Source organism: Acinonyx jubatus, chromosome A2 (assembly GCF_027475565.1).
Source record: "Acinonyx jubatus isolate Ajub_Pintada_27869175 chromosome A2, VMU_Ajub_asm_v1.0, whole genome shotgun sequence".
NCBI lineage: Eukaryota > Metazoa > Chordata > Mammalia > Carnivora > Felidae > Acinonyx > Acinonyx jubatus.
In genome coordinates, this window is record NC_069383.1 from 49,604,833 (window position 1) to 49,632,573 (window position 27,741).

At 49.8% G+C, this 27,741-nt stretch overlaps 3 protein-coding genes across 9 annotated transcripts in view; 2 read left to right on the forward strand and 1 right to left on the reverse strand.

Annotated features, from left to right (window-relative positions):
• HOXA3 (homeobox A3) overlaps positions 1–27,741 on the forward strand; it is a 45,089-nt gene that overhangs the window by 11,495 nt on the left and 5,853 nt on the right. The window contains exons 2-3 of one of the 6 annotated variants that reach the window (XM_053218287.1): positions 803–906; positions 18,531–18,613. The gene's annotated coding sequence lies outside the window, so the exon portion shown is untranslated. Of the gene's footprint in view, positions 1–88; positions 907–14,223; positions 19,028–21,554; positions 22,600–26,706; positions 26,985–27,741 lie in introns of those variants that run through there. The other 5 variants (XM_053218290.1, XM_053218291.1, XM_053218289.1 and 2 more) reach the window with 5 other exon arrangements.
• HOXA4 (homeobox A4) lies at positions 10,231–14,018 on the forward strand. Its single transcript, XM_015083698.3, has 2 exons — positions 10,231–10,973; positions 11,527–14,018. Exons 1-2 carry the CDS (start codon positions 10,340–10,342, stop codon positions 11,871–11,873), a joined length of 981 nt encoding a protein of 326 aa, XP_014939184.2. The 5' UTR covers positions 10,231–10,339; the 3' UTR covers positions 11,874–14,018.
• Positions 18,291–27,545, reverse strand: LOC113604074 (uncharacterized). Of its 2 annotated transcripts, XR_008296783.1 has the most exons (3): positions 26,591–27,545; positions 25,956–26,049; positions 18,291–19,259 (listed from the first exon to the last, which is right to left on the reverse strand). XR_008296783.1 is itself a non-coding variant. In XM_027075160.2 (2 exons), exons 1-2 carry the CDS (start codon positions 25,997–25,999, stop codon positions 18,584–18,586), a joined length of 720 nt encoding a protein of 239 aa, XP_026930961.2. In that variant the 5' UTR covers positions 26,000–26,500; the 3' UTR covers positions 18,291–18,583. The 2 variants fall into 2 exon arrangements, 1 of the variants encoding a protein (XP_026930961.2); XM_027075160.2 differs by lacking the exon at positions 26,591–27,545 and having other exon boundaries at positions 25,956–26,500.

The following is a 27,741-nucleotide window of genomic DNA, read 5'->3' on the forward strand; positions in this document are numbered from 1 at the left end:
GTCCAGTGCTGGAAGGCAGGGAGTCTGAGGCTACCTGAGCAGCCTGCCTGTGAAGGAGACCTCAGACCAACACCCTGACCCGCGACCTCCCTAACTCTGACCCATCAGAGTGCAGGGCAGAAGGTGGAAACGCTGTAGGTGGTTCTCAAGCCTGAGTCCGACCTGCCCATCTCTGAGGAAACCAAGTTAACTTGCTGGGTACAAAAAAGAGGAAGAGAGAAAGGAGCAAAGCACAGGGCTTTGTTAACAGCCCTCAGGGCCCACACTGATGCTGCCTCTTTCCTGAGGTCACATCCTAGGCCTCCACTTGCTGAAGAGGCTGCTGTGCCACATTGTGGCCCCCAAACCCTCTGCCTCTGACCCACCCAGGCACCCCTTCCCATTCCTCACCCTGAGCCCGGTTGGCTTCTTTTGCTACAATTAATTTGCTACAAATGGAAGGTACTTACCCCATCCTAGCTCGATTGGGAAACTCCTCAGGGCAGCTAAAGCGCAACTAGAGATTTGCACATTTACCGACTGCTTACACTGATGCCGTCTTTCCTTTTAAAAGTTATAAAACAGTAAACTTTATAAGCCCCAGTTCCGGCTATATGACATTTGGGTGCCAAATGAATAGGGTTTTGTCTATGAATTAGATCGTAAAATCATCCATAGCACAGACAGATCGGCTCACTGGCTATAAAACGTCACGTGGGGCCATTAAAGTAAGTTTTATGGTTTTGGGGAGTTGACATCCAACATTATATACCACATAACATATAATCTCACTGACGCTGGACTCCATTTGACTCTTTTGCAGGCTACGTGTGCCGCCTGGTCATTCAAATTGTCAATTTTAGGTCCAGAAGTGTCCAAACCACAAGTTCTCAAAACTCTCTGAAAAATGGCTCCCTCCGAGTTAAGGTAAGCTTGCCTCCTGAGCGCTTTCAAGTTTATTTGTACTCTGAAAACTTTCTTCCTCGATCTCCTTCCCTCCCTCCCTCCCTCCCTCCCTCTCTCTCTCTCTCTCTCTTCTCTCTCTCTCTCTCTCTCTCTCTGTGGTTCAGTAACTCGGAGGTTGCCTCTGAATTCAAAAGGGCAGAGCCAACTCTTCCTCTGCCCACAAGAGCAGCGCCAGGAGCCAGCTCTGCGGAGGCACCCCGGTGAAAAGCGCCTGTGGCCGCCGCGTCCCCAGGCCTAACTTTAATTGCTGCACAACCGCGAATGTTAATGACTTCCGCTGCTCTCGCCGGCGCAAAAGATGATTTCTTGTGTGCGAATGGGCCTGTGTGGGGGGACTTGGCGTGGCCGCCCCCCGTTCCGGGGCTGGCGGGGCTGCCTCTTCGGGGGGTAGCGGAGCCCTAGGGTGGGGGCTGGGAGACAGTGGGGCGCCGGCCGCGGGCGCCAAGGGCCGCGCTACGCTGGGGAGTGCTTGGAGTTTGAAAGAAAGGCCCGGGCTGGGCCGAGGCGGACTCTGGCGGGATTCCTTACGGGGCTGTGGCAATATGTCTTCGCGGGCCGGGGTCATTTGGCAGCACTGAATTGAGGCGGCTGCCTTCGGGGCCGAGTTTCAGGCTGGCTCGGGAGAGCCGGAGGGTGGCAGAGGCCGGCGAGGCGCCGGCCGCACCTCCAGGCTGGGCCCCTGGGTTGCCAGGCCGAGCCCAGGACGCCGGGGACCGCGGGTCCCCACCTGGGGGTGTGGGGGGAAGGGCTCACCACCCCCTCCCCCGCACCCGGGACCAGGCCCTGAACCTTGTTTTGCCTGCACGTTCTTTTTATTTCGGTGGGACTGTTCTCACCCGCCTGTGAGTCTGAAGCAATAAACTTTATGGCCGGATTTAACTTTAGTCTTTGAATCCCCAGGCTAAATGAAAGGAGTTAAAGCGCTTTCTTTTCTTCCGCCTTCCCTTTCTTCTCGCTCTCTCCTTTCCTTTTCCTCTCCTCCTTTGTAGAATTAAAACATGCAGGCACAGGACGCTCAAAAGGCAACTTAGGGATCCCCCTAGATAACACTAAAGATTAGAGAAATTTACTCCCCCTCAACATACAAACTCTCTCTTCTAAACTGTGCCCTAAAGTTTGAGGGGAAGTCGAGGTGTCTTCAATGCCCAACTTAAAAGTCCCCAGAGCCATTAGGTTGTTTTTCCTGACACATCATAAAGGGTAGTTTAGGGAAGAAATTGGTCGTTTGTCAGTAGGAGATTTCCGCCTTTCTTTTGTTAGCTGCTCTTTCTGTTTGATCCCAGGAAATTTACATAATCTATGATTTCCAAAACAGTTCCCAATATTGCACCACCACGAAGTAAGGTGAAGTAAATTTTTCCTGGGTACAATTCCAACTTGGCCTCAGCCACCACCCCCTCTGGCCCCAAACCCTCACATTCTTCAGTGACAAAGTGACTGGGGATGCTGTGGCCTGTCCTGGGGTCTTTCTCTGGATGGATACCCACAAGGGACCTTGCAGATTTCCCCCATTCCCTGGAAGAATTAAGCCAAATTCTCCAACTCAGAAATGAAACAAACAAAAAATTAGGACCTTCTGTCTCTTTAGGGGCTGGATAGTTTTCTCAAGTGCTAATTGCTAAAGATATTTGCTAAGGGCTTAAAGTGAAAAGATTTCAAGTTCAGTTTTGGAATTTCAACAAACTTTATTGTGCAGACACTCAACATAAGTCCAACAGTTGTCCCCAAAGTCAGAGGCCCAAAAGCAAACCTGGGAAGTTTTTTTGAAAAATCAAAACCCTCCCACAAGTCCCACTTCTCTGAACCAGTGGCAAGGCAAATCCCTGAAGTCATCTTGCATGACCTGTGAAAAGACTGGCATTGCAGCGCTCGGTGTCCGCATCTTAGTGGGAACTAGAATGTGAACTCTATTTGCGTTCTCTTTTGTTATTTTGTGTGTCTCTGAGAATTCTGGAGTTTTTGTTTTGCTGCTCTGAGTGTTGGGTTCTTTCTTGGAAAATATTGGGTTAAGGTTTTATTTTAGTTACTCATTTGGTGATCTTGGTTGAGTGATTTCTTGGTGACTAAAATTAGTAGCAGAAAAGAGTGATAGGACTTCTGGCAGGTTCATTTGAGTAGCTTGCCTGGAGGAAGCGTCCACACCACCTCCGTGGCCACATCTCACCCTGGGGTGTGGGGGGTGGGCAGAAAGGCTATTGGACCGATATCCAGCATTACCCAATATAGACAATCTTTCCCCTGAGTTAAAAAAAAATACAGCCTATAAATATGGTCAGCTTGCTTATTGCTGTCTGTTGGAATCTTTATAAAACTTCAGAGTTTCTAAGAGAGCAGGTTAACTCACATGGAGTTAAATGACTTTAAAAACATACAGCATCCAATCAGACCTATGTGAGTGTTATTGGAGAATTTTTTTCTTCCTATTTTCATAGGAAGCATAGTAAAGAGGATGGTTTGTTACCTGCTCATTTTGTAGGTAAGGTATTTCTTCTTGTACATTCTTTGGAATTGTTTTTGCAGAGAAACTTACTTAGAAGAAAAAAAAAATCTCTGTCATTAAGGTCTTTATGAAGACATCCAGCCTTAGCCGGTGGCAGAAATGTCTGTCTGTGCTCCTCATCTTGTAAGAGGAGAAGGTGTTCAGTATGTGCAGGGCCTCGTTTGTTTCTACAAGCTGAAGAGACAATATTTCCTGAACTATAACTATAATAGGAAGCTTCTGGTCACACTTACTTAGGGGTTTGTAAGGGTTTCCATGGTCTGATTTCACAACATTATGCCGAGGTTCCTTCTCTCCAGCTCTTTCCCCTGCTTCGTTGTTGGCGGCTCTGGGAGAGCAAGACAGAATTTTCTACCAGAAACAGAGTCATGTTCATTTGTTGAGATGTGAAGAGTATTATAGCCAAACAATTAGTGAGGGGGGAGCAAATTACATCCTGCAAGATGGGCTATTAAAGAGGAAAACAATCCTTTTAGCTTAAAAGTTGCCCTTCGAAGCCTCTCCCCTGCCTTAGCTCCAGAGTCTGTCCTGAGGTTCTTCTACCATGGAGAGTGCAGAATGTTGTGGGTTCCATCCCTTTGGCTTCTAAGGCAGAATTTCTTTCTAGTCAATGACAGAACTACAAACGGGGCTTCCAGACGGGGCTGAGGGGGTCAGCCTAGGTTCCCACCCACATAGGAGAGGGGACCCACAGTGCTGGCCATTCTAACCCCCAGAAGTGAAGATATGCCTAGGTCTGTTTTGTTTGGTGTTTTTTCACAAAGGAAGCTGTCCTTCCACCAGGTCCCCTCCCCACAAACCAGTCTTTTCAATAATAATATTTGTTATGAAGGTTATTGGGTAATTATTGCGATTTTGTGAAGCAGCCCTTGCTGGAGGTGAAGTCTGTCATCGCCTAACAAATGACGCTCGTGCAGTTCACTGCCGGGTTAAGTAAATGCAGAGAAGATAAATCTGCACACCCTAGGAATCGCCAGCAGAGCACGCTTTAGTACAAGTTCACAGTCAACTCGCCTGCCTGGGCCAGCTCTCCCAACAATTAGGGCTGCGTCTTTATTTTTAAATAAAGGGGGGAAAAATGCCTCCGGCTCCCACTGCCTGCTTTCTCCCCATCCTCTATTTTCTTTCACTTTTTTCAAGGTTCCACCGTCCTATTCCAAATTTTCCCTGTAAATGTGATGATGAGTGATTTTAAAAACAATCTCACTCCTATTTAAGTGCTGACAAGAAGAGGTAGGAGGCTGATTTGACAGGGAATACAGTGACAAACACAAAAATATCCAATCCACCCTCTTAATCCAAAAGGTAGCGGCAGAAGCAGGGTGTCCTGGGAGGGGGAAACCCTGCCCCCTGAAAGAAGAGGCACAGCTTTGTGTATCTTTGTGGTTAGTGCGTTGCAACTGCGGGTCAAAAAGTTGAGGGTCAAAAGTTTATGTTGTGCAGCACTCTTAGTCATCTGCCCAGACAGAGTTTGATGTCAATGTTAGAGCCGCGATCTTGACTATCAGCACAAAAGATAAAATGGCTCGGAGTGACGCGTGTATCATGGTATGGACTCCAGGTGAACCCTAGTGGTTGAATGACCTCAATTACGGAGGAAAGGATAGAAAATTCCTCTTTTCAAGAGTAATACGTGCTGTATTTCATCTTGAATTATCGCTCCCATTCTGAGGGAATAGCAGCAGGTAAATAGGCATAGATGACTGAAGCACCGACACCTCAGATGTTGGGGAACCAGGAGGCTGTTTGTGGGTTTGTCACAAAATTAAAAAGCTCAGAACTCATCAGTGGATCTTTAAGAAATAATGTAGCAAGTCTCCAATGTTTCACCATACCTCAAAGGCAAGAGAACAGCGCAGGAAACTTCCTTTATTTGAAAATTGTTATTTTGATTGGCCAGCCTCTTTTTCTTTTTCATTCATACAATGGTCCCAAAAGTGTGTGAGGACAAGGGCAAGCATAGGCACTCCTTGCAAAATGTATTCTTTGCAGTTTTCAAACACAGAATGGTTTTTGGGAAACCGCCACCCACTAGTCGCAAAGAGTTCTCAGAGCTGGGAAGGGGAGGAAAGAAGTGGAAATGCTCCTCGAAGGGCAGGATTCTTCCACCTTCCACCAGCGAGGAAATGCTTATGGGTACCATGAACATGTTCTTGTTGTTGGAAATTTTTCATTACGTTTGTTGTTAACCCTGAACGAAATGTAAGAGAAATGCCACCGTCTGTAGGTGAATGACTGAACTGTAAAGAAGATTCCATTTGGACAGGAAAATGGAATCCATAAATGCCAGACCACTTCGTTAAGACCACCATGAGGGACTTCTATTCTCCAGAAAAGACTCTTTAAAAATACATTTGGAATAAAAGCTAAGGAGAGGGGAAGCAAGCTCAGGAGGAAGGGTGAGAGGGTCGAAAAGAAAGGGAATAGTGTGTTAAGGAAGCCAACTGGAACCAATGCCTCATGTGTGAGTTGCAAGTGGAAAACTAAACAATATTTTATTTTTCATGCACCGGACATTAGCCATTGGTGCCATTAGAATCTGTTTTGGGGGGTGGGGACATAGTTTCCTTTTCTATCTACTGAACTTCAAGTAATCAGTGTAGGAAAACAGAGGAGAAAAAGGCAATTTTTTTCTACGTTGTTCTTGTTGTTCTTTTTAACTTTAGAGAGAAGTTAATTCAACTACTCAGAATGTGGACTCTTGCAGGGATTTTTGAGATCATCCCAATATACTCTGGTTGATTGGATTTCCTGGTGCCAGGTACGTTTAGTGGCAAAGTAAATATTTCCCAAGCACTGACTTCATGGAAGTCATCAGATTGCTTCCACTGTGCAATGTGTAAAGTTTTTACTCTGGCCAAGAGCTTGAAGCCAAATGTGCCAGATGAAAATAGAAGGAAACAACTGTGGTGATTGCTGTTACAACAATGAACACTTCACCACATCTGGGCTAGCGAAATGAAGAAAACTGAAACCCCCTCTATTACTCACCAAGACAATTATGTGTCTCTTCAAGAAAACCTTGCTATTGTGTTATTGGCTAAAAGCATGCCACACCTTAGAAACATGTCAGCTTCAAGAAGCATAGACACCTCTTAGCCAGTTTTTGTAGTTAAAAAAAAAAAAAAAAAAGTGCCTGCAGAAGTTACTGCTTTTAGAGTACCTACTTTTTTTATTTGGAGGATTTTTATCTTTAGGCCTCTTGCACAATCCAGGTTAAAATTCATGTTTAATCCTGATATCAATTTCAATCCTGATGTGTGGGTTGTGTCCACTATTATAAACTACTACAAGGAAACTGCCCTTAAACAATTACTTGGTCAAATGGCTGATTAAGTATTGCTTCTCTAAAATCGTATGCCTAGTGTAGGTATTGGGGAAGCCCTCAAATACCACCATCAGGCATTTTGAAATTCAGCTATTCCCGTATGCGCTCCAGACACAGAACAGTCTGGAGAACTCTCTCTAAAGAACAAAGGACAAATACAGTCAATACATTCCATAACGTTTACATTTCCTTTGCTTTTCCCCCTTGGTTTTCCCTGAGAAGGAGTGACCTGGGCAAAGCACCCTGCTCTCTAAAAGGCACTGTATAGACCTTTTAGAAGCGCAAAGTCCAAGGCCGAGGTGAACTTCAGGTCAGCGCGTCTAACAAATATGAAAATGTCGGCTGGTGAAGGGCGCGCCTTGTGATTTAACAAAGACTGTCAATGTGTAAGATTAATAAGAAACAAAATGCACACGGTGTCACTGTTCGGTCACTTTGAAACTTGGGACAGGGTTGCATTCAAGAGGGAAGGCTGTTCCAAATATATTCAAAATGATTCAAATCAGATTCAAACTAGGCTGCAAACACTGCCTCCCTTTCGCCCTCCCTCTGCCTTAGACTCCCTTCGCTCTCCTCTTCCATCTGGGATTCGAGGACATGACGAAAAGTTATTTCATTTAATGGGATTTTAAGAAAGCTTTTGTTTGGAATATATGTTATCTCTGCACGTGGAAATGAGCAAATGTGCTCACCAGTTTCCCAAGAAAAGGATAACGCTTTCACCCTGCTAGGGACTGGAGCCAGTTGGTGTGAGAAGATTAGCATGCTCTCTCTCTGCTCGATTTCAGGGCATCCCATCTTTTCTCTGGCGAGATGCTGCTGGTAAACTTCAGTTTATTTATTAATTGAGTTAGACTCTTCCTGGCTTTACTCTGGTGTGTTGGATCTTGTGTAAAGGCAAGACGTTTTTGTGTGTGTGCTTTTTAAAGTGTTTTTCAAAAGATTATTTGATTCAATGGAACGATGCTATGGCTTGCAAAGAGAGATTGTGGAAGGATCAGAAAAGGTACTGAGATTGTTTATTACAGCCATAAATCTTGCAGTAAAATGTCAAAATGTCGGTGTGTGAGATAACACTTGGTGGTCCTGGCTCCGTTTGTGTTTATGATAGGAACCACAAAGACAAGTTACAGGCCTTGGGGGATTCTGTGTAAGCCCATCTTCCTCAAGTAATAGAACTACATAAAACACAGGCACAGTTAACCCGTTTAGGTTAACCATATACAAAACAGTGCCTGTGCCTCATTAATACTTTAAAATAGAAACTCAGTAGAAGGTTCTGAGGCTAAACAACATGAATTTTGTGTTTTAGTGTCTGTAAATAATACTAAACAGACATAGTTAAGACCCTAGTACTCAAGGCTGACGACATAAGGAGGAAGGCAAATTTTCCTTGTCATTTTTTCCCCCTGAAGCTTAGAAAGCCATGTTCTGCAAATTATATCATATATGTATATACTGTGCATATAAAATAGTATATATGTCTATATTATTTTTTCTTGCTTTTGAGAAATACAGATTTAGGCAGCTGTATCACAGGCTAGATTTCCCCCCAGCTCTAGAGAGGATGTCTAAAGATTGATTTCTGTCTGTGGCTCAGATTTCATTTCAGAAAATTTCAGGGTGCCCCATGTCGACGGACAGCACTCTTCAGAGACACACATCCAATGTGGGAAACCTCTTTGTACCGCTTCAGGGTGATTCCAGTTGGAAAGCTAACATGATCCCTTTTTTAACCTCTTTCCCTAAATTAGTTTAAAGATTAGTCCCATATAATAGGCTTTATGTGGCTAAGCATTAAATGACTATCCATCAAATGGATATATTCCAGCATTTAGTAACTCATATGAGTAACCGATATAAATGAAGATAGAATTGACATTCCTTTTGAAGTATCTCCAGGCTTAGGCTATAACTTTCCTTGTCTGCGGTTGAGACTCAGTTGTGAGAAGGCTGTTTATCCTGCTCTCTGAAAAACCAACTAAGGTGCGCCAGCTGAAAAATCCTTGCTTTGCATGCCAATATGAAAGTATTTTTAGAATGGTGACTATGCTACTTTGCACTGCTTTAATCTGGGCTGAAAAGTAGAGGAGCAAGGTGTGTCTGTCACTCAGGAAAAGAAAGGGAAAGTACACACTACGAGTTAAGGCATCAGTATTTACTTCAAAGATCAACATTAGGTGGAATTAATAAGTAATTTATTTCTTAATAATGGCGTAATTAGTTTACCCATCAGATTTCAATTACCAAATGGCAGGCAACAGTCCTCTCCACCCCCCCCCCCACTTTCCAGAGCTACTGATATCGTTAATATGCTACTTTTCAGCAATTCAGAAATTATAGACTGTCCTGTAGGTGTAACTTTAGCCTCAGATACAGCCTTAGAAAGCAGCGTCCAAAAGACAAAATCTAAAATTCTTAGCGGGGGGAAAAGACCGGTCAGCGGTCAGACAGGGCACGGTACCTATTCTGTCCCTAGCTTGTTTTTGTTTGGGGATTGTTCTGAAATAGGAAGTTGCTGGTTTCGAAGCTCGATTTTGTGGAGGCGTCGCTATCTATTCCCACCCTTTGGCTATCTTCTCTCTCACGGCCGCACCTACTAAATGCAAGCATGTTTAAGTCTCATACCGACACCTCCATCAAAATGAGATGCTATCAGAAAGGTTTTGATTTTTCTTAGCTAAAAATTCAAGCAGATTCTGTCTCTAAAAGGAAGGAAAAATGAAAAATGCCCACCCGGTTACATTGCAATGGCCTTGCTCCTCTGGCCGATTTCTCCCAGCTGTTCACCCACCCACCCTTTGCGGCTCCTGCCGGGCTTCTCAAAGCAGGGGATCTCGGGCGGACTCGGCGAGCACGTTGTGGGGAAGGGGATCAGCTGGTGAAAATATGGATCTGTTGGCCTTATTCGTTTTAATCCGGGGCCACGGTTAAAATCAGGATATCTCCTTGGTCCTCACGCCATTCCTTCCCTCCGCCGGCCTCGAACCCTAGAAGACGCCAGGACAGGCTACGCTGGGCCCGAGGTCAGCGATGGGCCGCGGCCACTAGGCTGCCCCGAGGCCTAGACCAGGAGTAGGGTACGAAAAGGGCCCGACTCGGGCGTCCGAGAGGACTAGAAGCCCTGGCAGGGCCCGAACTGCCAGCAGAACCCAAAGTTGGGGGGCTGGGGGGGGACCAAAGCTCCAGCTCCCTCCCTCTGCCCGGGGCCGGACAGCAGCATCCATCACTCGCCCGCGCGCTTCCTGATCCGGGTCCGCGCGCGCGGCGCGCCCATTGGCGGGGGCGAGTCACGTGGGGGTACTAGGCGGGGCGCGCGTGGGGCCGAGGCGAGCGCGCGCGCGCGCGCGTGCGCGCGGGAGGGGGGAGGAGCGGCGCGAACTTTGGTGGCGTTGGCGGCGGCGGGAGGGGGAGGGGAGGGGAGGGGTGGGCGCTTGACAGCGGGGGAGGGGAAGGGAGCTGAGGAAAGGGGGGGATGGGAAGCGAGGCAGGAGGGGGAGGGGCCTCGGCGAGCCCAGAAAAACGACAACGCGAGAAAAATTAGTATTTTTGCACTTCACAAATTAATGACCATGAGCTCGTTTTTGATAAACTCCAACTACATCGAGCCCAAGTTCCCTCCCTTTGAGGAGTACGCGCAGCACAGCGGCCCGGGCGGCGGAGACGGCGGCCCAGGCGGGGGCCCCAGCTACCAGCAGCCCCCAGCGCCCGCGGCCCAGCACCTGCCGGCGCAGCAGCCCCAGCTCCCCCACGCGGGCAACAGCCGCGAGCCCCCCGCCACCTACTACGCACCACGGGCCGCCCGCGAACCCTCCTACCCCGCTGCCGCGCTCTACCCCGCGCACGGTGCCGCCGAAGCCGCCTACCCCTATGGCTACCGCGGTGGCGCCAGCCCCGGGCGGCAGCCGCAGCCCGAGCAGCCCCCGGCGCGAGCCAAGGGTCCTGCGCACGGCCTGCACGCGAGCCACGTCCTGCCGCCCGGGCGGCAGCCCCCGCCGCCGCCGCCACCTCCCCCGCAGCACCGCGCGGCGCCCCCCGCACCCCCGCGGCGTTGCGAGGCGGCTCCCGCCACCCCGGGCGTCCCGGCAGGGGGCAGCGCCCCCGCGTGCCCGCTGCTCCTGGCCGACAAGAGCCCGCCGGGCCTGAAAGGCAAGGAGCCCGTGGTGTACCCCTGGATGAAGAAGATCCATGTCAGCGCCGGTATGTGGCGCCGCCGGGGAGGCGCGGGAGGGTGGGCTGGGGCCGGGTCGGGGTTCGGGGGTCGCGGTGAGGGTCAGGGGGGAGAGGCCGAGGGAAAGGGGGCCTCTGGAGGGGAGCCCCCATCTGGCCCAAGCTACAGTGGGATGTGGGTGTGTGCGCGCCAGCCAGCCGCCTGATCCTAACGTGAGAACCCTTTTGTACCCGGGGTCCCTTTATCGAGAGATTTACGAGACGCCAAACTGTTAGGGCAGTAATTATAGCCCCCATAAATTTAATTGCCCTGGCAGAGGCTTCAGGCCATGTGTCTTTGAAGCTTTTCTTCAGCCCCAATGCCCAGCACCATTCTTTATGGCTCTCGGGTGTTTCCCGTTGTCAATAGCCTGTGAAACATTTTCTTTGCCGTTTTATGTATCTTGCGTGAACTTGGTGTCAGGTTATTATATAATGATGATGTCCAATTGCTCTTCCCCACCCCACCTTCTCTCTCCTCCTCCTTTCCCTCTCTTCCACTCCCTCCTCCTTGGCATTCTCCTTCGGGGTTATGGGCTTTCAGTCAACCCCAGTTATAACGGAGGGGAGCCCAAGCGCTCTCGAACCGCATACACCCGACAGCAGGTCTTGGAGCTGGAGAAGGAGTTCCACTTTAACCGCTACCTGACCCGGCGGCGCCGCATCGAGATCGCCCACACGCTCTGCTTGTCCGAGCGCCAGGTCAAGATCTGGTTTCAGAACCGGAGGATGAAGTGGAAGAAAGATCACAAATTGCCCAACACTAAGATGCGATCCTCCAACTCGGCCTCGGCCTCAGCAGGCCCGCCAGGGAAAGCACAAACTCAGAGCCCGCACCTGCATCCTCACCCCCACCAGGGCGCCTCAACACCCATTCCCTCCTCCATATAACCTTCAGAGATCTAGACCAGTTTCATCCCCCCACCTGTTTTTCTCCTCTCTTCTGCCCCTTTCCCCATACTCCTACCTGTCTGGACTATAACAGACCCCAAAACAAAGCCCAGCTTGGCGAAAAGGATAATGAAAAAGAAGACATTCTCCCCCAAAGAGTGTGCTGGTTGCCAACTAAGAGCAGACAATAGCCAGGATGCTGGCTGGCCTGAATAAGGCCGCCAGGATTGGGTACCTGAGGAGGACCACTTGGCAACCAATACTTTTGAGATGGCTAAAGTCAGCTGGATAGCCCACGCTGACTGGGGACATATACATGTATGTTTGTTGCAATCAGAAGGAAACAGATCCTTTCCCCCACCTTCCCTACCTCCCCCTTCCACATTAAGGCAGCTCATACAAGCTTGTATTGAACTGAATAAACGAGTAGACATTGTGGACCTCACAAGATTATTTAATTCTCAAAATGTATAGACCTTGATGGTAGATGTGACACATGTTAGTTTCCTTTCCTTGCATTTATTTAAAATATTGTTGTAGAGATATTGTTGTCTTATTCTGAGGCACAATCTCGGGGGAGAGGGGAGTGCATTTCGACCCATGTGCAACTGTACAAATTGTGGTGTGGCTATATAAAAAGCCATGTGCTAAGAATAAACTCTGTTTTAAAAACCATTAAAAGTTCCAAGACACATTTGTATGTTTCCTACTTTTAATTAAAAAAAAAAAAAGGTTCTCTGGATGGAGATGTCTGCCCTTGTGTGTAAAAATCTTGTAGATGGCTCAAGTTATGTTCACTTGGATTCTGACTGCTCACATAATTTGTGTGAGTGTATTCAACTTGAGCTGAACTCTTGTCAAGTTTGACCCACAGTGGGAAAAGTTCCAAAGAGCAGGAAGGCTCTTGAGCTCTGAGAGGGCTCCTCTTCTTCCCAAACTTGGCCAGGCTTTCAGGCTTCAAGTCTCTGTAAGGCATAGAAACGTGTCCTTCCCTGCAATGAAAGGTGAAACCACGCAGTGCTTCGGGCCCAGGAGTTTCTGCAGCTGTTCTACAGGCTGAACTCTGAGCACACTTGGAAAGAAGTGGTCCCTTTGGTATTTATTGCACCTTCACACTTAATCTGCCTGTTTCCCTGGAGATAGAAAAAAATAGTTTATGCAAAGAATTGAGATTGCTTTTTTGTTTCTTGGCTGTCTTTAAGGTTCACTTCACTACAGCTTCGGGGTTTTTGTCTTTCTTTCTTTACCTCTTTCCTTCTGAAGCCAGAGCTTTCAAAATAAACTGAATTTTCCTAATAAACCCTCCAAAGTTTCTTCTGAGGAAAGAAAAAGCATAATGCCACCCTCAAAATATACCCCAAGCAAGGCAGACCTGGGAGTATTCAGTGCTGGAAGAAAGCTCAACTCTGAGCGAGGGTCACTTTTCTTAAATGCTCCTGGATCTTTCTGCCCAACCTAAAGATCTAGATTCAAAGGCTGAAAATCAAAACCCAGGGCTGTCTCTATAACCATAGTGTTTATGTGCTGATTTACAAATCAGTAAAGAGGATTTAGACTTGGTTGTCACTGAAGGAGTATTCTACAACAAGATGCAGAAAACCAACACATGCCACCCCTAGAATGTAACTGTCACCTGGCCTTATATGAGTGCAATGTTAGGTTCGCGTTATAATTTTAGCAGAGATGGGAGGGGGCGCTCACCTACCTTTGGACTATCAGAGGAATCTTAAGCACATTTTTCCGTCAATGGCAAACCCTTAGCCAGCGGGCAGTGCTGTTCCTCCTCATGCCGCTGCCGCCCTGCGTGTGATACAGGCAAGGGTGATCAGTTCTTTACCTATGAACAAACCATATCTGAGAGGAGAGTGATGGACACCAGTCCCTGAAGGGCCTCCACCTCTCCCCAAGAAAATTCAGGAGCAAACAAATGCATGCCTTCCCAAGTCAGGCCAAACCTGGCGTGAAGTACGTTTTATATGGTGTGAACGAGTGCCAGGGATTTCTGGGGACCCTGCAACTGCTGCTGAAACTTATTAACCCTCCCCCTACTACACGCACTTGTAAAACGAAATTAAATCACGCTGAAAATAGCAATTTTCCCAGGAATCATTAATCACCTCATACAATAAATACTTCTTTGTAATTCAACAGCAATTCTGAAAGGCATTCTTTGGGAAAAGTCTGTGGAGAAGCGAGGGATCTTCTTGCAAATAATATGGTCTCGGGCAAAGACGCAGCATCTCGGCTGTCTGCTCAAAAAATGCCTAGACTCTTGGTGGAAACTGAGTGTCAAGCTGCAAAACCTCAAATGGCAGATTATCATCATTTAAGGTAAATTCTTATATTTCTCCTTTGTAGGGAAGGAGGGGTATAGAGGCATTCATTCCAGCTTCATACAGGAGGCAGTTGTGTGGGGATAAAGGGGATAACTTTCTTTCACTTACTCTTATAGTCTGTCCAGGAAAGGAAGAGAAAGGATGGACAGATTGTTTTTCTAATATACCAGGACAAAATGGCATTTTTGTCTAAGCTGTCTTAATTATTAAGGTATTGGTAAGTGTTACAAAGCCAAAATGATCCAAAATGACCCAAAGGATTGTGTCGTTTCTTTAGTGTTTTTCCTGTTTTAGATTTGGTCTTTAAGGGAGCTTGTTATAACAGCTTAGAAAAATCCCACTTTGTGCTTTAAAATCATGCATTGTCTTCCCTTTGCTAGGGCAACCATAAGAGTTCACCCAGAGGACAAATTTTCTATCTCATTAATTGTTTTTTTTTTTTTTTACGCGAACCCTAGTGGCCCCTCAAACCCTTGACCTTTAAAGACAGTATTTTGTGTAAGCTCTATAATTCTCCTACCAAAATGACCCTTACACATGCTGCCCTCTTCTTTTTCTCTTTCCCCCCTCCTTCCCTCTAACACACACTCCTTTGCTTTAGTCACAGAGCCAAGCTTTGCATGACTCTGGAGATAAAAGTTTTGTCAACATCTGAAATCAACTTAAATCGGATGGGAGACACTTTAATGGTCACAGTTTGAATTAAGTACTTAACACTCTCCCCCCTGAAGAAAAATGGCACTTTGCAGGCTCTCTTTCCTAGTTTTGCTGAAATCTACGATATACCCGGTGTTTTATTACAGCGGGAATTCAACTGTGACAGGCATAGTAGAGTACTTAATACCCAGGATGGGGCTCCTGGGAAGATTACCTAGATATATGGGGAGTGGGCCCTCTGCACAGAATCTCTGACTTTATACCCAGCTCTTCGAGGGTGCTCACATTCCGCACCCCCCCCCCCTCACCTCTCAGCTTCTTCCCCCCAGGGATGGGTATCTCCATCTCTACTCTGTCCCCCTGATCTTCTAAGCTTCCAAACTGGGCTGCTCTTCTCACCACTGCCTTCTCTGCAGCAGTTGCAACATAGAAACTGATCCAGGACTCTTTAGAATGAAAGGGAAAAAAGACACCCAAAGAATCAGTGTAGCAAACAGAGAGTGGGGGGGGGGGGCTTCCTGTCTGAATGGGTGGGTTCTGTGCAGGGAGTAGGCTGTTCTTTGCACTCCTTTGGCTTGCATCCCTAGCCTAGCCGCAGCCCTGTATTGAAGAACATAGGCTCAGCCTTCCCAAGGGCTGTTCCTATTGCCCCTCTTCTATATTATACCCCAGGGGCCCAAGAAGAACTCTGCTTCCTCTATCAAAGGCTAAGGGCTAGGAAAAATAGGAGGAGGAAAGAATGTGGGTTCTCACTTCTTGTTGGAATCAGGGAGGGTGCTGGGGCTGTTGATGAAATATTCTAGTCTGAAACTTCTCTCTTGGAATTCTGGTATCACTTCTCAAGGCCCCACACTCATGGAGTAACTCCCGCCACCCACTCAGGCCAGCTCCCCTGTCTCTGGGCTTGATTTCTGGGGCTACAAGAGATCCTTGTTTCAAAGAATGTCCGAGGTGAAAGAGATTTGGAGGCCATTTTGGTTCAGTCTTCTCAGTTTACGGTAGAGGAAACTAAGGCAGTTGAATGTTCCCCCATGTTCCTGTTAATGAATGTGCAGGTTGAATAGAGCCTTTGGTCTCACCTTGGAGAGGGGTAAGTGCGCAGGCATCTTTCCTCTGGGCAAGTCTATTCTGCCTGGAATGGACCTGCCTCTGGGCTTACACTTGACAAGGATGGCCACAGGTGTGCTGAGGTGTCCAGGGAGGTAGGGTGGGTTCTCTCCTGAAGCGCCATCAAAGCGGCCCCAGGAGATTAGGTCACCAAAGCGCCTTAGCCAGGGCACTGACACAGGTGGGCTGACCTTTGGTCCCAGGAGGGGACAGATGCCTGGGTGCCTGGGAGAGCGGTGGGCACCCCACTGTCCACAATGCTCATAGTTCCAGAATGACTAATTCTATGCTGGCCCTGGGATTTCCATGGCAGTCGCTTGCCCTGGAGTTGAGCAAGGAGCAAGGAGTGTCTGCGTTCTGGAGGCCTGGGAACTAAAAAAGCCAAACAAGGACCGTCGTTGCAGCAGATAAAGGTGTAGCGCCAGTTCGAGGGAGATATTGAAATTGTAATCTTTTGAGGTCACGTGACTCATTAAATAATTAATGCGGATCGTCAGGAATGGATCGGAGTCGTCAGGGCCGCACTAGGAATGAATCTCTCAGAAGTGAGACCCCAACTTCCTATTTGATTTTTAAAAACACACACCCTCAGATTTATCTCCAAAGGCTTTTAACTCCTTCAGGAGGTTTGAAGAGAGAGCCCTTCGGCGGGGAGGACCAGAGCTGGCGGGCCCACGCCGGGTCTGGGGGCTTTTTCTTCAGGGTTTCTGCAAGTCCGGGGAGCGCGCTGCGTCCGTGGAAACGTGAGTTTGGGCTGGGTTTTCTGCGGTCACATCCCGGCTTTAGTGATGAAGTGGGACGGATGCGCAGACAGTTGATAATGTTCTGATTCACACGGGGGAAGGCTGCAGAGATACCACAGGACCGGCGCGCGGCTTTGTTCAATTTTCCCGGTGTTCATAAATCACCCGCGCCGGGCGAGCGAGGGAGCAAGCGAGCGCCAAAAACGCCGAGAGAGAGGCCACGGCGGCGGTGGCGGCGGCGGCGGCCATTGCAGAGGGAAAGAGACCTGGGCAACATCTCTTTGTGACTCATTAGTCTGAACGATTTATGGGGAACGGCAGCCATGAATATTTGACTTGGGGATAAGGAAATAGCAACAACAATAATAACCATAATAATTACAATACTCCTAAGCGTCGTTGGTGGGGAGGGGTGGCGGATGGCGGCATAGCGGTTCTTTCTGGGGCGAAGTTGAGTAGCATTGTGCAGGGTAGCTAAGCCCCACCACGCTCAGGGTCCCTCCAGGAGCCCCAAGGCCGGAGACACTCCCTGTGGGGACATAGAGGGCGAATTTGAATAAGAGAAAGGGGCCCAGCGTGGATTCTGAGTCCCAAGGGCCTGATGGAGGGTGAGGGCTACAGGTCGAGAGGGTGGCAGAGGGCAACTAGTTGCTGGTTTTCCGCCATTTGTTCAGTGTGCTAGGGGGCCCTGAAGCCTGAGGGTCAGGGGGCTTGTCAGCTATTTGGTGGTCTCTCAGGCCATCAACAGGACTGCATGGACTGGGATCAGGCATCCAGGGCTGGTTGGGGGCAGGCTGCCATGTGGGGAGGCTACCGGGCCCGGGGGGTGAAGGGGTAGTGGGGAGTAGGTTTGTGGAAGCAACCGGCACAGCAGAGTCCCAGGCAGTGGAGAATCTAGCCGGGGTTCAGCATTGGGGATGATTCTTCTCCACCTTCCCCAGCGTCTTCTCTCCATCTCCGGAAAGTTGGCTGACCATTTGCTACTTAGAGAGCAAGAGAGGGTTGCAGATACCTTGAGAGACAAGTTGGCAGCAGAATTAGGGCATCGGTTGGCTTGGGACTGCTGTGCAAGGCAAGGCTGGTTAGGGCCCCCAGATCGGGTATTGTCAGATGTCTGCATCCTTCCTAGTCTTCCCCTATTTCCAACCAGCCGCAGTTGGCCTACTCTCAGGGACTGGGCGCTGCGGTGGTCCCGCCAGCCCACTGGGACCGAGAAGTGAGGCACCCAGGGCTTGAATAAACCAGAAGACAAAACCTCTCAAGACTGCCCCCCAGCCCAAAGACTGCTCCGGGGTCTGATTTCGAGTCAAACAGAAATGAGCACTATTAGTGAGGTTTCAAGAGAGTCTGTGATTGAATGCTCCCAGACAGGGCTTCCCTTTGTTAGCGAAAGAAAATAAAGCGTGCATTCACATTCCTCAAGTTGAGGTGCGTGAGGAGCTCTTGGAGCAGAGCTGGCACCAACGGCAAAGCTTCTTCCACCTTCCCATCTTCCTCCGCCTATCCATTTTCTTCTCCCTACCCCCTTCCCCCATCCCAGCCCCCGTAAAAAGAAAGAAAGAGGAGAATGTGGGTGCGGAGATGGAGTATGTATTTATTTTACAAAAATAAATCATCATCTGCAGGCCATTCTTAGACTGGACCCTTTCGAGCAACGAGTGCGCCTCATGGACGAGTGCCCTGGCGACTCCTCCGTGTCCGCGTCACCCCGGGGGCCACCCTGGCGCCCGCGCAGGGCCGCACTTCCAACTCCGGTTCTCCAGCTCCCTTCCTTCGCAGCCACCGTTTACTCTCTGCTGTTTATTTGTCCGCAGAGCGCCAGGACACCGGAAAAGGCGATTCCCTGAGTGCCCGGAGTTGGAGACAATCACTGGTTCAGTCTTAAACATCTTTCGAGGTAAGCGCTGCGCCAACTCTTCACTCCTCCGGGCTTTGCACGGACCTTTGGAAGGAGTTTCCTCGTCCAGGCAGCTGCAGCCCCTTGAAGGAGGTTCTGGTCAATATTTAACCTCGGAGACGTTTTGGAGCTGGGTTCTCTTGAGCTGCACGCCCCGGGAATGCGGGGTTTCAGGCAGACAAAGAGTCTGCCCCGAAAAACGGCCGGCACTGTGCAGGCGGGGCGGTTGCAGAGACCAAAGATGTGCGTGCGGGGGCGGCCGGGGGTGTCAGAGGAGCGTGTTTGTTTCTTGGAGCGAGCTCCAAACAAACCCCTACACCGAGCAGCAGGGCAGAAGCAAGTAGAGGCCACGGGTGCGGCGGCCGCTGCGTGGGCCGCGCTCCCTGTCGACTGTTTGCGGCGCCCGCGGAGACTGTGAGTTCGGGAATGGTCGTCAGTCACAGATCTGCGTTGAGGAAACTTGTCTCGCCGCCTTGCAGTTTCTCCTATCCTTTTGCCTTTCCGCGGCATGAGGGAGGTTGCTGCCTTTCGAATGTGTAGACCGTCGCAGGCAGCGGGTCTTCTCCGTTCCTTTAGGTGGGCGGAACTGCTCTTTTTCCTACGGGAAAAGCACGCGTTTCCCAGGTCTCTGCGTTTTCTTTTCCTACTGGAAACAAGGGAAGACTCTTTAAAATTCTTTCCAAGTTCTGGCTTAATTTGTTCTCTTAGTTTGGGATGCAGGGAGGTAATTACTGTGGTTTATTACCTTGTAAAAGATCCATAAATTTTGTGCCTGTTTGGGGGAGGGGCTGTTGGAATAGCTTTCAGAAGCTTGGTATGAAGGAATGGGTTTGCTTTGTTCTTTCAGGAGTTATTTATTTTAAAAAGTTTTCTGAGTTTTTGTTTTCTATTCCGCGGGCCTCAGTCTTCCCTAAAATTTGCTCCCCAAATAGATATCAGGTTGTTAATTAAGTGCAACATGCTATTCAGTGATGCTGTAAGGCTGATATGTTGTTCTGGATACAATTATTATCTTATCAGATAGAAGGTAAACAGGGGAATAGTAAACCTGGGTTACTTTCTCAGCTCCTGTATGTCTATTTATATCAAGTATAGGTTGAGTATTTTAGGAATTTGCAACTCACTGTGTACATATGATTTGAATCTCTGCACACAACAGAATCACTGCATGTGTACATAGTCACAGGAGTTGGAGACCATGTGTATAAAATGATATACACATCCATATGTGTCCAGAGAACTTGGAGCCCATTTGTACTGCAGTTGCACCCACAGGAAATATCTCATGTTAAATAATGATATATAACCTACACACACACGCACACACACACAGACAAAAGTGGGCTAAGCAGGCCTTACCAGACACTAAGAAAAACCACTAGAGCTAACTAAAGGGAGAAAAATGTTAAGTGTATTTTTGACAGAGAAATCAGATTGCAGTGTTTGGATACAGATATATCTAATCTGCCAACAGCCTTGCAAATATTGACTAAAGCCCTGTATCCATGCTCACCTGCTCCTTCCAAGACAACTTTTGGCTCTGGTGAAATGGATTCAGGGCATGTGTCCCCAGCCCTGACCAGGTTGGGGGCTGGAGTGGAAGGGGGGACCGGCAGCTAGATTTTCCCGGCTGGGCTTCGATACTTGAGTATCTCTATTCTCGTTCTCTGGAAATGAACTTTAAAAGGTCCATAGCCTTGTTCAAGGAGAGTGGATTTCAGAGTGGTGAGGGAGGACTCTCAGCTGCTGGTTCCCTGGTGGCCTGCCCAGACCAAGGTCTCTCTTAGGAAAGCCATTTTCACCTCAAAAGTTAAATTTCTTTTGACTTCCCCAGATTTTTTCCTCCACATCCCACCAAATCACCCCATTCCAACCCAAGTCGTTAATGTTAATTGTTAAACAGCAGTTGGAGCATTAACTGGGCTGTTAATAGCGGCAATGGAGGCTCCTGGCTAGAGCCGAGATGCCGCTGGGCCTTCCTGGCGTTAAGGCATTTCTCTGAAGCAGTACCAAATACTTCTCTCATTGATTTATGGCCTCGGAGTTACGATTTGCTCCAGACTGTTCTGAGAGTTCTGAAGGGGGCCCCTTCTCATCTTTGAGTTGAAGTCTCTGCAGAAACTTTGGTTGGGGGAGATGGGAGTTTGCCAGCAATTTGGCAATACTTCCAGGTCCTTTCTAGGCTACCTGGAGAGTTCGGTGTGAAATATTTGGCACAGGCAGGGTGGGGGGACTGCATAAGGGGAGCAGAGGACAATGTGTTAGTTGTGTGAGTCCTTGGGGGACTGCAGAGTGCTTTTTGGGAAACCGGCCTTTGGTTCTATCCCCCACACCCCATACCTGAGAGAAGTAGGTTTGCACTTTGGGTTCTCACTTTCCAGCTTGTGGCTTAGGTCAGAGTTGGGTCAGTTCACAGAGAGGTTCTCTCCCAGCTCTACCACAGACAGAACTTTGTTGGAATACTGCCACCAGCGTAGGCCAGGGCTCACTTCCAAAGGATTAGGTCTCCTCCTCTTTTATTGCCCTTCTGATTTGGACACCCCCCGTGACCAGGCCCCCTTACTGAGGGCCTTACATTCTCACTAGGCCCCTGCAGGGCAGGAGAGGAGGAGGAGGAATCCTGTAGCTGCTATAAGTGAGTCCTCACTCTTAGAGAGGCCTAGCCAGCTGAAGATCCACTCTAAAGAAAGAAAAGAATAAGGCACCAGGAGCCCACCACTTCAGAAACTAAGAAGTTCAGAAACTAAGACCTGAAAAGAGAAACTTTTAAGGCAGGTCCTGAGAGGGTGAAGTGTTACAATCAGTAGACAGTGTCACCAGGCAGAAGTCAGGAGTAGAAGCAGGGCAGGGCCGGGGGGGGGGGGGGGGGGGGGCGGGGGGGGGTTGGTTCAGCTCGGTTGCTCCAGAGCAGAGTTGGTCCTGTTCATTTTCTGCCGGTGGACAGACCCATCTGCAAAAGGGTCCCAGGTTACCTTGTAGGTTAATTCAAGGGATGCCAGCAAAGATTGGTTGTATATATAGTTTTTCTCTTACAGAGTCAATTAGATCATTTCCCCTTACATTTTCCATTGTTAGAAGCCTATAATTTCATGTATCGCTCAGCTGTGCACTGAGGAAGTACGCAAGTGTAGGTTTAGCCAGGGCACTGAGTCCCTCCAGATTTTGCAAAACCCTGACCCACCACTCTAGAGGCAAGCACCTCTTCCCTAGAGGGCTCCCATTGAACAAAATCAACTTAGCCTTTTGTCAGGTAATTTGGGGCCTTTTGGCGTGGGTGGTAGCAAACTCCATACAATGGCAGGCCATGAGGGAGTCCACTGACTAAGCCAGTCATTACTGGGTTTTCTTCTGGAAACAGGGCCTGGGCCTTGCCTTTTGACGTACTGGCTAGCAGGCCAGAGGAGACTGGCGTGCTTGGGTGTGCAGGCTTCAGCTTGTCTGCGTGTGGAAGACTGTACAGAAAGTTACATGGACTCTGAGAATGGGGACAGCATTGCTGTTTGGATCATTTGTAAAGAAATATAAGTGGAGATAAGTGGCCCAGTGTGGCACATGTTGGGGGGGGGGTGCCCCCAGCGTCCTACTGCCCTAGATGAAACTCTTCACCACTGCTGGGCAAGGTTCCCCACTTCCCCTCCCCCAAAGCTGAATGTTCTGCTTGGAAACCTAGTCCCTTCAGTGATTTCCTATTTCAAATAAAAGGATTTAAGTTGACGTATGACCACGTGAGCACATAATACAGCGCATTATTGTGGCATTTGGAGCGGAGACCCGGGCGGGCTTCGCCTGTGATTACGTTTTCTAGATTCTCTACAGAGCGAGAGCTTTTTCCCCCCACCCCCACGCACCCACCTCCTCCTTCTCCTTCCCCTTCTCCGGAGAGCGCTCTCCTAGCGGGTTGCAGTTTTCAGCGCTCATGGAGCGGTTCTGGGCGAGCTAGCCGATGGGACTCGAGGCCACACCAGGAGGATGGAATTTATTTTAAGGTATTTCCGCCGATTGTTCATATTTAGAGCGAGTTACGGCTGTGAGAGACAAAGGTCAGGCGAGGAGACCCTGGTTCACCGACAGGACCCTCAGCCCCTCTCTTCCTTTGTTTCTCTCATAGAACCGAAACCATCTGAAAGATCTCCAGTAGCACCTCAGACTGAGTTTAATTCTCTGGAAAGTGTAGGGGGATGTAAAGGAAAGGGCGCTTGGGGGCTGCGAGGTGAGCCCGGTGGCCTCCAGCGCTCTGGCGGCTTTGTCCACTGCAGCGGGGCTTGAGTCCCAGGAGCTGAGCCGCAGGCGGAGGGAGGGTCCCGAAGCAGCGGCTCTGGCCGAGGTGGCCCGCGCGGCGCTTGCTCAGCGAGACGGCCTGAAGGGGGTGGGGGCTGGGTGGATGGGAAGGGGAATCTCTCCCGGCTTGGCCGCGTTTGCTGGCGGCCAGGGATGGAGAGGTAGGGCTGACCTAGGCAGCCAGAGCAGCTGGGAGAGGGAAATCAATGAGTGTGCAGACGCGCTGCCATTTTATTGATGATGCTTCAGGCCACTTTGTTCAGTGCTGGGTTGGTTGGAGGACGCGCTTTCCCACGCACGGGACCGAAGGTGCAAGACCCGGAGGACGGAGGATGCGCCATTGTTTCCCCAGTACTCTACCCGGGTAGGGGTGAAGACAGTTCAGATCTAGGAGAGGCTTAGGATAGGGGTAAGCGTGCCCGACGCCCAGAAGCTCTGTTAGTCTAAATTTCCGGAGCCAGAACTGGGTTTGGGCTTCATAATGTGCATGGCCTGTATGCCCCATTGTAATGCACCCAGCTGGCTTGCAGAGTTTTAAGGACTGGCTGGTGCACCCTGGGCTAGAGAGAATTCGAGGCAGAGTCCGCAGGAAGCAGAGGCAGACATTTCTCCGGCTTCAGACCCCAGAAACAGTGCTGTAGCCAGGATAGAAGCAGATGAGAGATAAACCATGCTTGCAAATTACTGGGAAAGCCTGTGCTAATTGCACTTTGGAGACCCAGCACTCCTGGGAAGGATGAAAACTCCCTGAAACGGTGAAGGAAACTTCACTTTTCTCTGCTCTTAGAGATCTTGGGGTGGAGGAAAGGGGTGTCTACAAGGAGTCGGGAATCAGATTTTCTCCGTGACTTAAACAAAAAAAAAAAAAATCTTATTTCTTTCTGTACTTGAAAAAAAAAAAACTCAAATCAGGTTTCCCCTACTTGAGAGGGATTTACATCCCCAGAAGGGAAAGGCTGCTTCTACCCTCCCCCGCTGCCGTCCTCGGGCGCTAACCGTGTTTAACTGAGGCGGTTTCAAGTGCCCTAAAACACCCCTTGGAAATAAAATGTAAGCTTTAATTGCTGTTCAATTACTTGTCAGCATTTCATATGATTTATGACCTAGTTCTGGCGCATTTTTGACCCAGTTAAAGACTCATAAATAATACAGTTTCGCTAGAAAGAATGAGAGAGGGAATGGAGGTTTGTTAAAGGCATCTTTTTATTGTCACTTCAGTGCCAGCCAGCGGAATAAATATCTAGGGATGGACTCTCAAACTGGTTCTGTATAAAAGTATGCACAGTGAAAAGAAACCAGTAGTCCAGTTTATAGAGCACCAGTTGGTTTTTCCTTCACGCAAGGAGCTAAAGCCACTCCATAATAGCTAAACTACAGCTGTAAAAAACAGGCTAGTCCCCTTTTACCCTCAAAATGCCAGCCTCACCCTCACAGGCAAGTGTATTTCCTCATTAATTTTCCTCTCCATTCCCAGATTTCAGTGCCTCTTGTGCCTTACCTTCCTCCCTGGCTTATAGACGGCCTTGCAGGGACCCCAGCGCCCCCCCCCCCCCCACCCGCAGACTTGTTCTCAAGGAGGCCCCTGCAAAGGGTAGAGAGGCACAAGCACACCTTCGCTATTTCAGATATTTTTCTAGCACTGGGAAAATGTTTTCTTCTAGTCCCCGTGGGCAAGACATAAGGGAGCACAGGGACTGAGGAGGGGGGTTTGGGGGAGCAAAGGGGTCCTTTCCACAAAGATAACCTCAGTGGTTTTGGCTGAGCAGGGTGAATGGCTGCGGGATTTGCCTAGAAGACACCGCAGCCGCAGCAGTGGGCAATTTCTGGCAGTGAAAATCGGCAGGCGGTATTTTTCTCTTAAAAAACAGTAACACAGAACCTTCAGCAATCATAAATTATTACCTTTAATCACATCGCCTGCCTTGCTCTAAAAGCCAGTCCTGTGGATTTCAGCAGAGAGGCCCAAACCCGGAGGTCTGCATGCCAGGGTGTGAGACCAGTCTTGAGGTCAGAGCCAGATTTGTGCCCACTGCAGCCAGCTGCCCGGAAGCCATCTAGTCTGGGACCATCCAGCAGAGACCCTGTCCCAAGCTCTCACCCCAGCTCTCCCTCAACTCCCTTGGCTCTTCAAGTCCAGTCCCAGCATTTTGCCCGGCACAGTCTTGGTGCGGGTGAAAAGGTATGCGCCCCAGATGCCCCAGCCCTCACCTCGGAACCCTCGGCCCTCTTGGCCCAGGCGGTCCCCTCCCCTGGCAGGTTCTCACGGAAAGCTGGCCTTCCCTGCAGCTGGCTTAGCTGAGAAGGCGGTGAGAGTCGTGTCAGCAGTTTGGAGGAGAAAGTGCGGGTTGATTATTGACCCACGCCTTCTTTCTTCAAATGCCACATCCGACCAGGCCAGTTTGAAGAGAAAATGCAGCCGAGCGATTTTTGCGGCGGCTCTCACCTCCTACGCCGCCCGGCTCCCCCTTTTAAGTTGCGCTGCCGCAATATGCCATAAGGAGCAAGTGTTTGCTGTTTTGTGCTCTGTTTACAGCTTTGGGGCGCCGAGTCATAAATCTTGCCCAGCCATAAATGACAAAAACCATTGGTATGCATGAGGCCACCCTGGCCAGGAGTGCTTTTTGATTTCTCCCTTTTCCCTTGGCTTTGTTTTTGCTTTAAGGTGACACTTTGGCTCCCTGACAGTTTAAACATACTACTTATATTTTTAACACCTTCCTTTGAGAAGGACTGGCCGTTGACACCTTGGAATTGCATGAAAGCTCCATTTCTCTTTTTGCCACACACATACCCTTGCAGAGTTCGCTGGAGAGTGGAGGGAGGCATTAGAAGAGAGAAAGACCATCCTCCTTAAAGTTGTGGCAGTATTGCGGGGCACACCCAGGCCTTTCCTTTGCTCAGTGTCCCTGCATACCACTAATTAGAGAAGAAAACATTATAGATGTCGGTTTGTGTTGGGGTCAGAGTTTTATCTGTCTTTTCCTGTGAGTGAGCTGCCCGTCTGTACTATGAAGTAGGCATAGAAAAGCTGGAGACCCAGGTTTCTAGGCACCCTAGTACGTACCTGAGCCCAGCGCATCCCACTTCACTGCCTGGACTTGTGTCCATTTCCCCCAGGTTACTTCCCTCTTGGCTGCCAGGATTTTAAGAGTTTCTGCCTAAAAATATAATGAAAGACAGCCCAGTTGGCTCTTGGGGAGGTCTCTTGAGAAGGGAGGCCCTATCCCTGTCCCCCAAGGATTGCCTTTGAGGTTCTCAGGTTGGGGGTGGAAGATTTGGTAAAGTGCTCAAAGTCTGGGGGACTCTCCTTATGGTTCTCTTTCCCCTTGCACCCCAACTGGAAGTGTTCAGGGCAGAGGGTTACGTGGTTTCTCAAATGGATTCCCAAGAAATAGAGCCCGGCAAGAGAGCCCCTTTGTGAGAGCCGTTTGTCCTCATTAGCATAATTTTCCTGGACTTTAGTGACGCCTAGAAGCGAGGAGAGGGAGGGCGTTGGGGGTTGGGGGGAGGCCGCCCTCCTCCCGCCGCCGCGGAGCTCCCCCTCTCGCTCCTGTCCCTCCCCTCGCCTCAGCCCCATCCCCCACGCCGCCTCGCGCTTCCCCAGCCGCCTCGGCCTCCCCTCCCGCCCGCCCCCAGTACCCCCCCACCTCACCCCCCAGCCAGACGCTGCTCCGCGTGTAATATTCATAAGAAACATACCCAAGTCGGTGCCACTAGCCCAGGCAGAGCCCTGCGCCGCGCTAGCGCTTATCTCCGGGCCACGGCTGCTGCCCTCGGGAAGGGCAGGGGGCGGGGGTGTGGGGGAGGGGTGGGTGGGTGGGGTGGGTGGGAGGGGGGGGGTCCAAGCCGCCCCAGTCCGCCCTGGGCGAGCCGTGCCGGAGCAGCGAGGCGGCCACGCTCTGCGCCGCGGCGTCCGGGCCTCGGGGTCTCCCTCCCGCCAGCCGTCTCGGCTGATGCTGAGGGTCGGTGCCCATCCCGCGCCTAGGGGACCCGGCCGGGCCGCTAAGCCGGGCCGGGGGCCGGAGCCCGGAGCCCGAGCCCGAGCCCAAGCCCGAGCCGGAGCCTGAGCTTGCGGCGCTCATCAGAAGTTAAGGTAAGCAGGGCCACAACCGGCCGCTCTCCGCGCTGAATGGCGGAGTTTACGTCTCGGTGATTTATGGCTGCAGACTTAAATCTCGGTTCAAGAAGAGTTCACAAGCCGGAGCTTCCTTCCCGGCAGTGACTGATACCCTTACACTTCGAGTTCAGGCCGCTTTCCCATCCCCGCCCCCACCTCTTCCCTCTCCCCTAGCCCAGCCCCAACTTTTCTGGGTTGGGGAGGGAGGGGTGGGCAAGGGGACGAGGGGGCTCTTACCCGATATTCCCGCTTAAACTCGGGGTGAGGGCAGGCTGAGGAAGGGGCGGGAGTGGAAAGAGGGAGCGGTGTCTGAAGGAAGGAGGTTGAATTTGGGCAGATCTTCCAGAAAGACAATAGGGCTTGCTTTCTGCACTCAATTTAGCCTCCTCAACTCTCTTTCAGCTCTTGCACCTGGGGGTTATTGTCCAGAAACAGATCTTTTAGGAGGAATCTCCTCCCACCCCCAGCCCTTGCTTGAGGGGGTGCAAAGCAAGTTTCCTGACTGGCAGATCTCCAACTTCTTTACTGGATTGCAAACTTTGGGGGCTGGGGTGGGGTGGGAGGGGAGAACTGTGTGGGTCCCAAGGTGGTTGTCTGCTGACCTCAAACAATAGGAAGGACTCTGGTGGGATCTCCAAGGTGAATTCATATTTTTAGTTTATGGGGGTTGTTGTGTGCTCTTTGGTTTTTAATGGTATTTTTGTTATTTACAAGACAATGATCAACTTGATGA